We start from the raw sequence: 17050 nt of genomic DNA on the forward strand, positions 1-17050 counted from the left end.
AGTTCTAGTGTGGCAATCACCTAAGTGCATCACACAAAATGGCTAACCTCACTAGGTATAAAAAATCGCATTTTCTCAAGTTCATCAATCTAGGTTCCATTACTAAGGGTCATGCAAGCATTCAAAAGTGTTCATCCATGGATTTAATTCCTAGAATAATCAATCAAATTTAATCCTCTTTCAAGAGCTTCTAACATGATATAAAGAAATCCTAGGGGGTACACTTTCAAGGTTCTTATTCCCTACCCTAAACCATGCATGCAAAATCCAAAATGCTCATGAAAATGAAATTTATTACTGATTTAAACTAAAAATGCAAAGTAAAAGACTAACATATGGTATTAACAATGAAAAATAAGTAAAAGTTGGAACAAACTCCCCTTCAAGTAGGGTAGATATCCATATTGTCCAATCCATCCACCTCTAGCTCCTTGACTTTCAAACAATTTCTTGAGCCGGTGGCCATCAACATTCCATGTATGTCCCTTAACTTTACCCCTAATCTCAATCAAACCATAGGGAAAAACGTTAATAATACAAAAGGGACCTTTCCATTGAGACCTCAACTTACCTTTGAACAATTTATGCCTCGATTTGTACCAAAGAAATTTATCACCAAATTCCAACATTTTCTTAACTCTGTGTTTGTCTTGAAGATTCTTGATCTTTTCCTTGCAAAATCTTGAGTCTTCATAAGCTTCCCACCATATATCTTTAAATTCTTGAATTTGCAATTCCCTTTTCTCTTCACCTTTAATTTCAACAAAATCATCCAAGGTCGTCACATGTACATCTCCATCTATCTTCAATTGTTTTGGTAAAGATTTCATCTCAAGCTGTGACTGCTCAGTAAATATGGGTGATCCATGGGGCTCAGTGCAATCCCCTACACCAACATACTTATCCTCTGAATCCTCGGATGCATCAATCAATAGTGGTGATTCTTGGGGCTCAGTATAATCCCCTACACTCACTTGTTCATCTCCATCTGAATGTAAGTCACAAGTAGGCTCCAGATCAATGGGTAAAACATGCTCTCCATCATCTAAACTGAAATCGACCTCTCTTGGTTCCTCCTCTTGAGCTGAATTTTTTTGCGTTGAACTTAGGACTGATTTCTGAGTTGATGTAGCTGCTGTTCCATCTTCAAAAATTCGGTTTTCTTCATGTTCTTCCACCAAAATTGGATGATCAACTAAAGAGGGGCTTGGATTTGAACTTTGGCCATCAATAGATGCTAAAAAGTCAATTTCGGGGCTGTTTTGAGCTGAAAATGAAGTTGCTGGAATTTCTTCATGAAAATTTGCTTTTTGAGCTAGCCCTTTGTTCATGTTGCTTACAAGTTGCTCAAGTTGTTTTTCCATGGTTTGTAGTGTCAAAATATTCTTTTGTTGTTGTTGTAAGACTTGTTGCATCATTTCAATAGAATTCCCATAGTCGTCTTGGGTTGAAACTGAGTTTTGTTGATCTTGAAATGAGATAGCCTGAAAATCGTTGGAACATTGCTGAAAATTCTGATATGGTGGCTGAAATTGTGGTTGTTGGTAATTTGAGAATTGAGGCTGAAAATTTTGAAATTGTTGCTGAAATTCATTGTAGATTTGCTGGAATTGTTGTGGTGGCTGGTATGGATGTTGAAAATTCTGCTCTTGATACTGAAACTGTTGGTTCACTTGTTGACAATCCTGATAAGGTTGTTGGAATTGATATTGAGGATGTCCACTCTGAAAATCTTGCTGATAAGGTTGATAAGGTTGCTGAACTTGTTGAAATTGGAGTTGATTTTGCTGTTGAAATTGTTGAGAGGGTTGCTGATGATAAAATGAGTCTCCGTACCACATTTTCTCAATCAATGTATCAAACTCCACCTGCAAACCAACAATGATGAAGAATCAAGTAGATACACAATCAAATCAAGAAAAATAGAAATAAAGAAATGAAAACTATGCACAAGCTAAAATCAAACAATTTCTACTAGTTATTCCCCGGCAACGGCGCCAAAATTTGAAAAGCCCTAAACTAGGTGTCACGATAGGGCTTCAAATTAGAATTTATAATTTTATCGAAAACCCACGATAAATTCAAATAAATGAAGTATAGGGGCCTCGAGTCGTATTTTTCCAAGGACTAGTAGAAAATTGTTTAATTTGAGCTTTGGGTGTCGTTCTTTTTGGGGTTTTCCGAATAAAAATGGGGGTTTTGGTATTTTGCAAATGAAATAAAAATGCCAAATGCAATGAATCAAATGGAAACAAAATGCAATTGAAATCAAATCAACTCCTAATCTAGCAATGCAATAGAATTCAAAAGCTAAACTAAAACTAGAAATTGAATTTAATGAAACTAATCTAGCTTGCAAAAATCAAAGCTATGATGCAATTTAATTATCCACTTCCACTTAGCTAGCAATGAAATCCCTACTCAAACTAACCTACCCTAGCAAATCGATACGTTGAAAACAAAATGGCACGGAAACAAGAATTTAAATGGCTATGCAATAACTCAACTAATGAATCAATAAAACTATCAAAACAAATAACTCAACTAATGTTCATAGCTAAACTAGATTGAAAGAGTCTTAAACAGATTTGTTTATCAGATTCAGAAACAAAGTGCAGAAACTACAAAAACAGTGCAAAAACAGGGAAACAAAAGCTCGGATTCTTCCCTCAAATCAATTCCTTCTTGCCGTCACACAAGAACTGATCAAGAGATCAGAAATCCCAGATTAGCTTCTCACGAACCAAGCTTGAACTTGATCCGAATGCGCTCCAATCAGAAGATTGTCAGAAACCCTCAAAACTCTCTCCAAACAGAGCCAAATCCGGATAAATGAAAATCCAGCTGAAAATCCTTCAAATTTCTTGCAATGTGATGCTCCGAAGCCTTCAAGAACCCTTGGAGAACCCCTCCTTATGAATCTTGATTGCTCCGGTTGGGTTAATCTGAAGATTCAGGCTGGAAATGGTGGCGGAACTAGCTCCTCCGGCGAGACCCTCAACCGGACGAAACTTCCGTCAATTGTTGCCAAACTAGGGTCGTGGTTGCCCTCTGGAATCCGGAAATCAACTTAGAAGGAAGAAATCCAAGCTTCCCTAAAAAAACCGCATCAAAAACTGAAGAAAAACGAAGAAAAAACGAAGAAGACGGCGCGGCGCTGCTGTGTGCTACAGTGCTACAGTAACCGCGATTTTTAGGTTACTGTAGCTTTCTCTTTAAAGCTAGGGTACTGTAGCAGTGGGTTCGGTTAGCCTGACTTGAGTCCGAGTTAGCCCGTTTCAATCAAATTCACTCAATTTAGCTCCAAATTGGCTCCGGTTCGCATGGGTTCCATCCTAATCGCACTTGAGTCTTGATTCATGAAGTTGGATCGATCAATTGGGTCAATCTTGGCTCGATTCGATCATGGTTGAGCTCGATCTGGGTTCAATTTGAGCCCTACAACCAATTAAACTCAATTAATGCAAAATTCATCATTAAATCATGAAAATTATAATCAAGCCTCAAATTATGCAATATATCACAAATATAATCAAATTAAATCATTAAGCAATTTATTTTCATGAAAGAACCCAAAATTGAATCGATAAAGTGCATAAAAATCCTAACTCATCATTACACGAAGGGACTTTGGAGGCCAAACTCGCCAAAAGGGACATTCTCCGAAACCAACTGACCAACCTCCGAATGGAAGAAGATGAAACGGTAGCGCATTTACACTCGAAGATAAAAGGTTTGATAACCGAACTGACAAATCTCTGAGAAAAGGTAAGTAACCAAGATTCGCTGAGGTATGTGCTTAATTCATTCCTGAGAAATTTTGATTGGTTGTCTTTTGTTGATTCTTTTTTTATTGCTAAAGATCTCAAGACAACTTCGCTCGAGAATTTATTTTCAACATTTGAACTTCACGAATCCCGAATTACAAGAAGTCGAAAGGAGAATGGTGTAGTCCTGAATGTGAAAACAACGGAACCAGAACCGATATCCTCGGATGATGAAGAAGGAGGAGAAAAAGGATATCTGGTAAGAAAATTTTGTTAAATCTAATCTGTCACGCCCCGAGAAGGCCGTTAGAAAAATTTTGACAGCATCTCCCTAGTAACTATGACAATTCCCCTAAATACATGTAAGAATACATGACCACATGCGGCCGGAGACAAGACTACACGTCCAAAGAAACATACACAAGCGACCAACAAATATGAACTAAGGCCTACACGGCCACCAACTACTAAACTGATGCATAACGTAACAAAGATACAACATATAAAACATATGCGTATCGAAACATCGAAAACCCGAATAAGATAGACCATCACAAGAACAAGTCTAACAACACCACTATAATCCACGAATACAACCATATTGAATGCAACGAAAATTCAATGAATCTAACCAACACATGCAAATACCCTCCGATGTGAGATGGATACAGTCGGCCAGATCTCCAAGCTCCAAGTACGAACCACCTATCTGCTTCCTGGGGAGAACACAAAATAACCCCAGGGTCTGGGTAGCGAGCATTAGATGCTCAGTGGATACAGAGAAATAGAAGTGTATGTAAAGGTATCAACAGGAATAACAAAAGTGTGAAAGCCAAATAACTATGTATGGAAGATATACACACCAATCAACAGGTAATAGGTATCAACAGGTAGTGTAAATCATGGAAGTCGAGCATGACATATCAACTGAACAATAAAGAAGAAGAATACAGGGCAACAGGTATGTATATGATCATGTATGTAATGTCATACAAATGCAACAAACATAGCAAACAAGTGCATCAATCGCAAACATATGAGTAACTTAAACTACATATTAATCCTACCAATGAATGCATGTAAAAACACATGGCAACCATCGCAAACAAATGCAAGTCTCTGTCCGCACTCTGCTTTCCCCAGTCACCCTCCCAGAGCACAGTGAACTGAGGGGCCAGATAAGACATACTGCACAAACTCCAACAACAAACCACCACTAATCTAGTGGGGAGCGGCAGTGTAACAGGAGGGCTATATAGCCAGTCCTGGTGGCACCCAACAATAGTGCACATATGATCTCGCCACTAAATCTCACCACAACACGGTGCCGGGCGAGAGCCAACAGGAATAGCCAACAATGGTGTCCACAACATCTACAACTAAGTATGAATGTATGATGATCATTCCAACATGTAATAACTACGGTTAATCAGTATGTTCAACAGGTATCAAGAAGTATCAACATGGTCAACAACTAAGATTTTCCTACGGTAGATAGATCAATCGAAATTCATACTACTGGTATCAAGCACCGAATCCTATGAGTATCAGCATAATGAGTTTTTTACAGATAACTAAAGTATCAACATAGTAAAGGTAGATCCTCATAAGGTCAAACAGCAAGTTCCAAGCATGGATATCAACAGTATCATTTAAATAACTACGTCAAATACAGGAAGGGCAACAGAGTAGATAAAACTGAAATAAGATATGCACTGAAAATGGACCTGTATTGACCAGATACAGGGTATCCACCTGAATCAAACGATCATCAACGATGGAACCCTCACATACGAAACTCCGTATAAGAAGGAACAAGTCAAAGTCCTCTCTCCTGTGGCTCGCTCCGTTCTCCCAGCGACGAGAAGGGGAAGAAGAGAAGGCGGCGTCCAGTGCTGGTTCGCGACGGCTGCGGGTATTGGCGTCGGGTGGGGATGGGCGATGGTGAAGGCGGCAGCGGCGAAGGGCATAGCGGCGGGCGGCGTCTTCGGCAGTGAAGGCTGAGCAAGGAAGGCGGCATTGATGCAGTGGCATTGCGGCGGCGTCGGACATCTCTACAAGCGGCGTCGGCTTTGACTTCGGCTAGTGAGGGAGGCGGCGGCAGCGAGGAGGAACATAGGAGTAGCGGTGCAGAGGGGAAAAAAGGATTAAGGAGGTTAACGAGGATTTATAGTGTTTATAAAGGTTTAGGTTAATGCGGCGCAATTAACTAGCTAAACCAGCTAGAAACTAAGGTTTACTATAGCGATTGAACCGATTACTGTAGCAAATCGGGTTCAATCTTGGTTCGTTTTGTTTACCAACCAAACGATCTCCGATTTGGTTCAAATCAGTTTTGTTGGATTCGTCTTCACAAGACGAATCTTTTCGTCCATCTTATCCTATCAAAACCTCTTCCACCACAAACCAAATTAAGTTGGTTCAGTTTGGTTCAATCTTGGTTCGTTTGGTTCACTAACAAACCGATCTTCTGTTAGATTTGAGAGGTGTCGGACGATCCCAACATCTTCGATTTGACCTAAACCAGTTTTGTTTGATCCGTCTTTGCGAGACGAATCTTCTCATCCCCTTTACTTTATCATAATCTTAACCTAATTCTAGATCCGACCTATTTAACCTAAATGGGTTTGACTAATTTAGATTTCAATCCACTTAATTCAAACTAATTAGGACATGGTCTTTAATTGGTTAGTTCAAACCCTACAATTTCTAGGATATTACATTCTCTTCCACTAATAAAAATTTGGTCCCCAAATTTCCTATCTATCTACTATAATGCCAAAATACTATACTTCCAACGATCGATCTCTCGTTCTGTTGTGTCTCAGCTCTGGTCGTATCTTCACATGTCCAACCTCTGTACTGATCGGTTGGTATCTGAAGGAATATAGTCTGTGTCCACTCTAGCTGAAGTTGACTCTGAAGCACGACCGATGGCGGATGAACCGACAGATGTACTGGGATCATAATAGAATCAAATATTCTATGCTAATAGTACTACTATAACTTTCTAAGAACCAGTAAGATGAACTAGTTAGTTTTACTTACAATACTTGGAGAGATCATGTCGCTGTCTGTCCCATCTCACAACCTGAATCGAATAACATGAAATCCGATAACCAAGTACGATTACTAATTCCTAAGAAACAACAACAATCGGATAACAAATCCAACATAAAAATAGACTCTAAAACGATGAAATGCCAACTGCAGATAAACCAACCAACGACAAATTCAAAAATAAACTAAACTTAAACCCTAAACTGATGCGATAAAAATTTCTAAACCTAAACATTTAACCTAATAACCTGCAAAGAAATGCTAACTTTTGAAAACTACAACTATGCGATAAATCCAACGATAAATTCAACAGACACCGCAACATAGACATGTTGGGTTGCAAAGGTGCAAACATAGTCCCACATCTAAAACACATGGGAAAGATCATGGGTTTAAAAGGATGAAAAGTATCTCCATTGGAATGAGGCCTTTTGGAGAGAGCCCAAGAACAAAACCATGAGGGCTTAGGCCCAAAGTGGACAATATCATGCTATTGTGGAGATACAGACATCCTTTTGGACCCAACAATTGGTATTAGAGCGAGGCCGCTCTTCACCGGACTAACCGCCGGATGAGCCATGATCCGGATCTAATCATGTGGGTTGAACCTTAAAAACAAAGGAAGTAAGGGCTCCTGTGTTTGAATCAAGAGGACCAGACACCGGGCAGGAAGTCCTAGTAGGTCGGGTAGACCGAGGGGCATGAAGTCCTGGTTGCGGCTGGGCAGGAAGTCCTAGTAGGTCGTGTAGACCGAGGGGCATGAAGTCCTGGTTGCGGCTGGGCAGGAAGTCCTAGTAGGTCGGGTAGACCGAGGGGCAGGAAGTCCTGGTTGCGACTGGGCAGGAAGTCCTAGTAGGTCAGGGTGGACCGAGGGGCAGGAAGTCCTGGTGGGTCGAAGATTCAGACATCAAACGGAGGCTTTCCGTTTGAGGGGGGGTTTGTGGTCCTTTGTTTGAGGGGGGGATTGTTGGGTTGCAAAGGTGCAAACATAGTCCCACATCTAAAACACATGGGAAAGATCATGGGTTTAAAAGGATGGAAAGTATCTCCATTGGAATGAGGCCTTTTGGAGAGAGTCCAAGAACAAAACCATGAGGGCTTAGGCCCAAAGTGGACAATATCATGCTATTGTGGAGATACAGACATCCTTTTGGACCCAACAAGACACACATGCAATGACAAATCCAAACTAAAGTCACGAATGCAACGAAAAGCCAAAAGAAATGAACCTAGGCTCAGACTCGTGGGTTATGGGTCCACTACGCTTCCGATGCGCCACTCTGATACCACTAAATTGGTATCAGATAGGCTACAATGCAACGAAAATTCGACAACTCTACATGGACCGTAATACTAAGCTCTGATACCACCAAATTGTCACGTCCCGGGAAGGCCGTCCGAAAAATTTCGACAGCATCTCCTCAGTAACTATGACAATTTCCCTAAATACATGCAAGAATAGACGACCACATGCGGCCGGAGACAGAACTACACGTCCAAAGAAACATACACAAGCTACCAACAAATATGAACTAAGGCCTACACGGCCACCAACTACTAAACTGATGCATAACGTAACAAAGATACAACATATAAAACATATACGTAGCGAAACATTGAAAACCCGAATAAGATAGACAATCACAAGAACAAGTCTAACAACACCACTATAATCCACAAATACAACCATATTGAATGCAACGAAAACCCAATGAATCTAACCAACACATGCAAATACCCTCCGATATGAGATGGATACAGTCGGCTATATCTCCAAGCTCCAAGTACGAACCACCTATCTGCTTCCTGGGGAGAAAACAAAACAACCCCAGGGTCTGGGTAGTGAGCATTAGATGCTCAGTGGATACAGAGAAATAGAAGTGCATGTAAAGATATCAACAGGAATAACAAAAGTGTGAAAGCCAAATAACTATGTATGGAAGATATACACACCAGTTAACAGGTAATAGGTATCTATAGGTAGTGTAAATCATAGAAGTTGAGCATGGCATATCAACTGAATAATAAAGAAGAAGAATACAAGGCAACAGGTATGTATATGATCATGTATGTAATGTCATACAAATGCAACAAACATAGCAAACAAGTGCATCAATCGCAAACATCATCACCTTTTATTTCCATTCAAATTTTCAACAATAAGTCCTGGTGAAATTATTTGGTCGGTAATCCATATTACTTGCCAAAATAATAGAATTATAGATTATTTTGATTTGTCAATAAACTCTTCTTTTCTCGTAGTGTATGTCTAAAATTTTAAATTTTAGACATTGTACCATCATTAATAAATTTTAATAAAAATCATTAATAGTCTTAGCCATAATAGAATCAATCTAAACTAAGACCAAAGTGCTCTTAAAAACCTTTTGAGTTTCACCATGTCTTCCAACTTTAATTTCACACCTTAAATAAGTTGTTGTAAATTTGTAAAATTTAAATAGTTTTGTGTAATTTTGACATAAATTTATTATTGGATTTAAGTCTATCAATAATAGAGCTGTCAAAGGGACCAACCCATGGTGGGGCGGGCTAACCCATGGCGGACCCATCATATGGCAGGGCGGGGCGGGCTAACCCACCAATTTGGCGGGTTGGGAAATTTCCAACCCAACCCAACTCAAGGCGGACCGCAGGTTAGGCGGGCCAACCCACGGGCCTGTTAAAAAATAAAAAAAATATTAAAAATTTTAAGTTTGAAGTATAATGTAAATTGATTAAGTTGAAAGTGTTAAGTTTAAATTATAATTTTTAAGCTTAAATTGTATTTTAAATAGATGAAACCCACTAATTCATTAAGTTTTATACTTTAATTTTAAAATTTAAAATAAATAAATAAACTTTCTCAACCCGCGGGCCAACCCAAGCCCGCCGCGGGCCAACCCACGCAGGTCGCGGGCCTAGGCGGGTCAACCCACCTCAACCCATCTTAAAATGGGTTGATAAAATTTTAATCCAATCCGCCTAAATTTCTTGGCGGGGCGGACCAATCCGGCGGGCCTAACCCAACTTGATGGCTATAATCAATAATAATACCCATATGCTCGAAGGATTATATTATCCTAACTTTGATCATATTTAAAATTTTAAATTCTAATCAATATAATTGTACGTATATATGAGTTTTGATAACTCAGGTAATACATGCATGAGCAAAAATAAACGACACGTCTTTTTTAAAAATAAAATAAGTCCTATCATATTTCTCAATCCTAAAATACACTATATACTTTGATAAACATACTATACGTAGAGGACTCTTTTACATTAATTATTTTTACGAACTTAATTACAATTGCTTCAACATGGTTAATACCACCTTAAAACTATTATAGCAACTATTTAATAGTTGTTACAATAATATAACAACCATTTATTAGTTGTTTTAATATTCTAATATGATTTTTACTATGTTGAAATGATTTTGATAAATTTAAATAATTTTAATCAAGTTGATATAGAATATTTTTTATATAAAATATTTTATGTATAATATTTTTATCAAATTAAATTGATTTATTTTAATAGTTGCAATAACAATAATTAATAATTAAATAAATATATTTTTGAGATGAAAAATATACTATAGTATTTTTTTTTTACTTTTTAAAAGAAAATGACACCTTTTGACAAAAATAATAATTAATGGTCCAATTTTTATCCTATATATATTCGAAATTCTTTTGATGAAATAGAAAATTATTTATATCCTTCAATATTTGTTTTTTTAAAAAAAGAGGAAACCCGATAAGACTCTCATGTCAAAATTTCAAATTTAGAGTACAATTGTTTTTGTTTTTATTATATTTTTAATACAATAATTTGGTGATAAGTATGTCTCAGTCTTTTTCTCTCCTCTCCTACCTAAACTGGAAAATCCAGGCAATATTTGCATAAAGCGGGACAGGGACTGGAAGTTTGACATAAACTATATGTAAGAGAGCACTGCTTTTCCCACCCCACGCCCCCCTCCCACTTCCTCTCTCTCCTCTTCTAATGACAATTTTATCCTTTTCTTTGTATTTATTTATTTATTTTTTTAAAATTTTTATTTAGTTTTATTTTTTAATTAATTTTATTTAAAAATAACTCTCATATATTTTTATTTTTATTTAGTTTTATTTTTTAATTAATTTAATTTATTATTATTTTCATCAATATGATATTTTTTTAATTTTATTTAATTTTTATTTAGTTTTATTTTTAATCAATTTTGTTTATTATTTTTTATCAATACTTTATTTTTAGAATTTTATATAAATTTTATTTAGTTTTATTTTTAATCAATTTTGTTTATTATATTTTTTTTATTTTATATAAATTTTATTTTTTAATTAATTTTATTTATTATTTTTTTCATAATACTTGTATTTTTTTCAATGTATTATTTTTTAAATTTTGTTTTTTTATTGATTTTATTTTTTTCTTAATCAGTTTTTTTTCAATTTTTTTTATCAGTTTTATTTTTTTGAATAAATTTTTTATATGTTTATAATCTTTTATTTATTTTTAGTTATAAAGTTTAGGAGTTATTATTTATAAAATTATATAATGTTAAAAATTATATAAAATAAAAAATAAAAAAATTTGATAAAAAAATAATAAACAAAATTGATTAAAGAAATAAAATAAATAAAATATAAAAAATAATAAACAAAATTAATTTAAAAATAAAACTAAATACAAATTAAATAAAATTAAAAATATATATATAAGTATTAATGAAAAAATAATAAACAGTTTTAATTTAAAAAATAAAACTAAATAAAATTAATTAAAATTAAATATATATATATATATATATATATAAGTAAAATAAAATAAAAAACAAAGAAAAAATGGTATAAAAGTCATTTGAATAGGAGAGAGAGATATAAGTAAAATAAAATAAAAAATAAAGAAAAAAAGGGTATAAAAGTCATTTGAATAGGAGAGAGAGAGGAGGGGAGGGGGGGTGCGGTATAAGGGGTGGGAAAAGCAATTTGCGTAAGAAATTATATTCCAAATTAATTAAACTAGATTCGGTTTCCACATTCCCATGTCAACGTCTTCCGATCCCGTTCCGTTATTGCCTCTCCCGCCATCTAACCACGCCGCTCCTCACATGGCAAATCCTCTCCATTTACATGGGCATATTGGTCATTTCGTCTAGAACCACTAGTATTCTATGCGATGCAATGTCTGGTACGGTATTATCTGGTATTGCATATTCACTGTATTGGCGTGGATCAAGAAGCAGGTGAAGGCACCTATAATAATCAACTGCACCAGCATGCCACATGATGCAATAGGTCCTACTCCTGCTCTCTTTCCCTTTCCTTCCTTTACGATTTTCCCTTCCAACCTTCTTCCCTCCCTCTCTCTTTCTCTCTAGATCTCTCTTTTCCCTTTCTCTCTAGGGTTATCGTCTGGATTCTTGGTGGTGGAGGAAGGAAGGGAATTAATTAAGTAGAGGGGAGGAGGATCGACGCGAAGAAGATGGGGAGTCAGGCAGGGCAATTTGGAGACACCACTTACACCAAGGTCTTCGTTGGGGGGCTTGCTTGGGAGACCCAAAGAGACACCATGAGGCACTACTTTGAGCAGTTCGGAGACATCCTCGAGGCCGTTGTCATCACTGACAAGATCACCGGAAGATCCAAAGGCTATGGCTTTGTAAGCAATCCATTTCTTTACTTTTTTTAACTTTTATTTCTTGTAGATATATAGAGTAGGCAAGCTGTGTCACAGAATCAGAATCTTAAACTTGTATTTATTCCACCTCAAGGATATCGTTACTCGCTGATTATCTTTTAAAAACCTTTTTTGACGAAATAATAATTATTTAGGTCACATTTCGTGAGCCGGAGGCTGCAATGAGAGCTTGCATCGATCCTGCGCCGGTGATCGATGGAAGGAGGGCTAATTGTAACCTTGCTTCCTTGGGGGTTCAAAGATCTAAGCCTACAAAACCTCTTCATGGTAATTCAATTGTATCCCGCGTTGGTTCTAGTTGCTGATCACCACCTTTGTTAAGTTATTGTATTTGATAATAATGCCTATTAATTTGCCTTACTTTCTTTGAGCAATCGCCGACGCATATATATACTGAAATAACATGCACTATTTTTACGTGACCAAGAGATAAGAGTTCAGATATGTTTTTATTATTTATATACGTACGGTATTGTTTTGCTTTGTAGCTACGATCTATGTGACTACTTGAATCGATGAACAAAGTAGTAACTATATTTCATGCATTCCATGTTTTATGAGAACAAGTCAGTCCCTCATATATATATATAACAACATTTTCTGGCTAATGTTTAACATACATTTGCCAGATCAGATTCAGCATGCCTTCTAGGATTATAAATATACTGCCAGTGAGCTGTATGTTGATCATCACCATGAGTGGTTTGCATGATATTTTTTTTCAAAAAAAAAAGAAACGCATAAAATATGTGCGTATAAATATTATTGCTAAGAGTACTAAGTACGATATCTAAACACTTAAACACTTAAGTTGCCAAACAATAAATCAGAATAGCAAATAAGGCAATATATAGTTGATTATATTATACTAGGAATCCGAGCTGCGAGCTGTTCATTTTGGTAAAAGCAAGTAATCTTGTTCATGAATTATGCATTCGTACATGTTGCCATGAGATTAATTGTTAAGTACCTTGGCTTGAGGGACAGCCGGGGTAAATGCATGTCAGCCAGCTGCAGACAGAATCCACTAAAAAAGTAAAGGTGTCAGCTACATTGCTGCTGTATTTAACTCTCTTTGACTGAGCTGAGCTTGATCAAGATGATAATTCATTATGTTAATAAATTAAATATTATTTCAATCTTAATTACAGGAGGAGGGAGCAGGAACTTTAGGGTAATGAAGTCATTTCAAGGTGGAACAGGAGCAGCTTTTGCCTCGCCAGCTGCAACCTTCCCTCCCCATTATGCCATCCACCACCAAGGCCAGCTTCCTTACTATGTCTACGGGTAAGCATGCAATAAAATGCAATGCCAGCTGTAAAGAAGCCACGCTCTGATGCCACCACGTGCATGCATGCATTCACATAATAGCATCTTGCAAGTTCCTTAAAGCAGGCATCAGGCATGCACCTCTACTGTTTTTGCATCATGCATGCATAATAAATCCTTGATCTACGCATGATATATATGGAGAAATGTATGCACGCCAAAGTAGCCACTTTTGTGTGAACTAGACTCCAGACACTGTGCTTGTTTATGACAATCATCCAATTCACCTAGTAAAGTCCACTGTAGATCAGTTCTCTTCATATATATATAGATAGATAAATTTTATTCCTTATATGTACAGTCGATTAATTACAGCATTTCCCGGACGAATCTTTCTTAAACTTTAGTCAATTGCATGTGTGAAAATCATACATATATAACTGGCATGAATGAAATCTCACATTCCGATTGCAATTTCAGGTTCTCACCATACTCAACCGAGTACAACTATGCTGCGGTATGTCCTACTGGAATCCCATCCTTTGAACCAATTCTTAAAGAAATAAAATCATAATATCTGCTTTATGCTCGTCCGCATCAAAAGCTTGTTCAAGCAACTGATGGCATGCAGATACTGACAGAAGAAAAACATATATATATGGACAGATTTTTTCTACTCATGAATCATCTACACCAATAATCGAGTCATTAATTTGATTGATGAAGTATTACTGATCACTCGCTTGCAGTCTGACTACCAGAGCTACTACAACATCTTTGGTGGAGCAGCGGCTGCTCAATACCCTCTCTATGATGGCGCGACAACTGGGATGGTATCGTCTGCAGGAGCAACCGCAGCAGCAGGCTACTACCCTTACTTCCAATTTGGACAGGGCAGCGGCGCTACTTCTTATGCTCAGAGCCAAGGCTATAGCATGCAGTTCCCTCAAATGTTTCACTACTCTGCAGTCACCACCGCGGCTGGGGTGACTGGCTTCGCCGCCCAACTCTATGGCGGCATGCCTATCTCCCTTGCGCCGAGCCCCACGGCACAAGCAGGTTTGCTCACACCCACGTTATCAAACAGCTTTGTTATGCTCTCTGTTTCTTCCAGTTTGAGGTGTGCTAATACCTTTAGCAGTGTCCCTTGCTATCAAACAGGCATGACTATGGCTGTCACTGCTCCAACCCTGCCAAGCCCTCTAGCATCCAACCACTACAGACTCGTTCCTCCTCACTTCTCTGCTACTGCACCGGAGCAACCCTTGGCCTAACCATGGTTTTTCTCGTCCCCTTCGTCTCTGTTTGCATGTGTCGTATCTTTGACAGTCTTCTCTATCTCTTACCAATTCCCTCCCCAAGTTCTATTTTAGACAAAAGGGATGGACGTTCATGGTCAGATCGATCGCTGTGGTAATTGGATACACAGTTTGCCTTAATACCTAAGTTGGGCTTTTAAAGCACCTGAAGGTTGGTACCGTACCTTCGGAAACAAAAGTAGATAACAAAATCATCTGGCTTTTGCAGCCAACCACCGCATGATCAATCCATCGAATTATAATGACCCAATTGCTCGTGGTGAGCTTTTAGCTAACATTCAGTCTGCTCTTCCATTTAAGTGTGTCGACCTGAGATGGGCTTAATGAACATTATTTCTTATAGCTGTAGTTGCATTTTGGCCAACATCAGGGCAAGGAATGCCCTGTAGTGGTCATTAAGTAGGTTCAAGTCTTCTATGAGTGCTTTTGCTCATGACCATCCTTATTAGTTAAATTTAACAATTATTTAACTATCAGCTAAGGACGCTGTGATTAATTAATTATTCATCTTGCTAAAAATATACGAGGTAAGATGACTTCACTAACCTTGCTTCTGTTGATTACTTTGTTTTTGAGTGTACATCTGTGGTTAGGCTCCAGGGGAGTACTAGCCCCGATAAAAATAGGTGCGGAGGAGAGCTAGTGTTTTGTTTTTGGCACTCGTCTCCTCTTTCCGTCCTTCCTAATTAACAATATGAGCTTCATATACGGCTGTGGAGTTCTGAGTAGTTCAGGCTAATGGACTCAGGAGAGATATTTTTGGTCTCAGGAGTTCATCTAACAGTGCTACTTCAACCATGGTTAGGTCCAAGAGTCTCTCTCTCTCTCTCTCTCTCTCTCTCTCTCTCTCTGTGCTGTTTAAGTTTGGAAAGACAAATCAGTGCTTGACTAGCTATTATTTCCTTGATGATGTTAATGTTATATTAGGAACTCAGACTAATATTTCTATGTGCTATGTAATGAGAATTGGATCTTGTAATAACTAGCCATTATGCTACTATAGAGTAATCTGCTTTCCTTATTCTACACGACTGCTACAATTTTGCTAATTAGATAAACTTCAATTCATTGCATCGGATGATTATTCTCGATAGTTTGATGCTTAGAGGAGGCACTGACTACATTTATGTAGTATATTTGCATTTAATGTGAAGTTCAAGTTTGATTGTCATCTGAAATCCAGATTTATAATGATACAGAAAGATTTGAAGGTTTTATTTTTTTTAGTTATTTTTATCTATTGTATTTTTAGATTTTGAGTCCATTTAGGATTTTAAATTCGCTAAGATTATTTCTTTTTTGTTAGATTTTTTATTTTTTTAAATCTTAAAGTTTTGGGTCTATATAAACAATTAATGTGAAGAGATTTGATTTAATAATATTTTTTATAGTGTCATTTATTTCTCTATCTCTTGATATTTTTAAATAATAAGTTTTACAAGATTGATTCTTGACATTTGTAGTCTGATATGATAGAAGCCCAAAGCTGCTACGTGGCCCTAGATTTAGAATGACATTGAGCAATTAGGTCAGATCAAGGAAGATTAGACAAAACACGAAGGGAAGCTAGTTGGCAATCTCAGCTTCAGGTCTCAAGCTTGACCTCTATTTGATCTCGGATCCCGACCTCGATGTCTACTGAATCTTATACGTTGACTTCATCTCAGCCTTGGTTATCGACTTCGACCTCTATTTGATCTCGAATCCCGACCTTGGCATCTACTGGATCTTATACGCTAACCTCATCTCAACCTCAGGTCCTGATTCCAACTTTGGTGTCTACTAAATCTCATACACCAACCTCATCACATCCTCAGGTCCTGATCCCGACCTCGGTGTCTACTAGATCTCATACGTCGACTTTATTTTAGCCTTGGGTCTCAACCTTAACGTCTACTTAGTCTTGAGTCCCGACCTCGATGT

At 37.3% G+C, this 17050-nt stretch overlaps 1 protein-coding gene across 2 annotated transcripts; it reads left to right on the forward strand.

The window, feature by feature from the left end:
- The first annotated feature begins 12227 nt into the window (after positions 1 to 12227).
- On the forward strand, positions 12228 to 16063 carry LOC141845224 (uncharacterized). Of its 2 annotated transcripts, none has more exons than XM_074733283.1 (6): positions 12228 to 12500; positions 12674 to 12806; positions 13691 to 13826; positions 14289 to 14325; positions 14558 to 14867; positions 14970 to 16063. In XM_074733283.1, exons 1-6 carry the CDS (start codon positions 12324 to 12326, stop codon positions 15080 to 15082), a joined length of 906 nt encoding a protein of 301 aa, XP_074589384.1. In that variant the 5' UTR covers positions 12228 to 12323; the 3' UTR covers positions 15083 to 16063. The 2 variants fall into 2 exon arrangements, with proteins under 2 accessions (XP_074589384.1, XP_074589385.1); XM_074733284.1 differs by having other exon boundaries at positions 14950 to 15034.
- Positions 16064 to 17050: the final 987 nt, after the last annotated feature.

The sequence above is a fragment of the Curcuma longa genome, chromosome 14 (genome assembly GCF_044706935.1).
Source record: "Curcuma longa cultivar G26 ecotype Majalengka, Jawa Barat chromosome 14, ITB_CL_G26_1.1, whole genome shotgun sequence".
NCBI lineage: Eukaryota > Viridiplantae > Streptophyta > Magnoliopsida > Zingiberales > Zingiberaceae > Curcuma > Curcuma longa.

What these genes read in the sequence shown, in the direction of transcription:
- LOC141845224 (XM_074733283.1), top strand. Translation starts at nt 12,324, where the DNA reads ATGGGGAGTCAGGCAGGGCAATTTGGAGACACCACTTACACCAAGGTC. An exon ending in CTTCCTTACTATGTCTACGG is followed by an intron (nt 13,827 to 14,288) that starts GTAAGCATGCAA and finishes TTGCAATTTCAG; the next exon opens with GTTCTCACCATACTCAACCG. An exon ending in CCGAGTACAACTATGCTGCG is followed by an intron (nt 14,326 to 14,557) that starts GTATGTCCTACT and finishes ACTCGCTTGCAG; the next exon opens with TCTGACTACCAGAGCTACTA.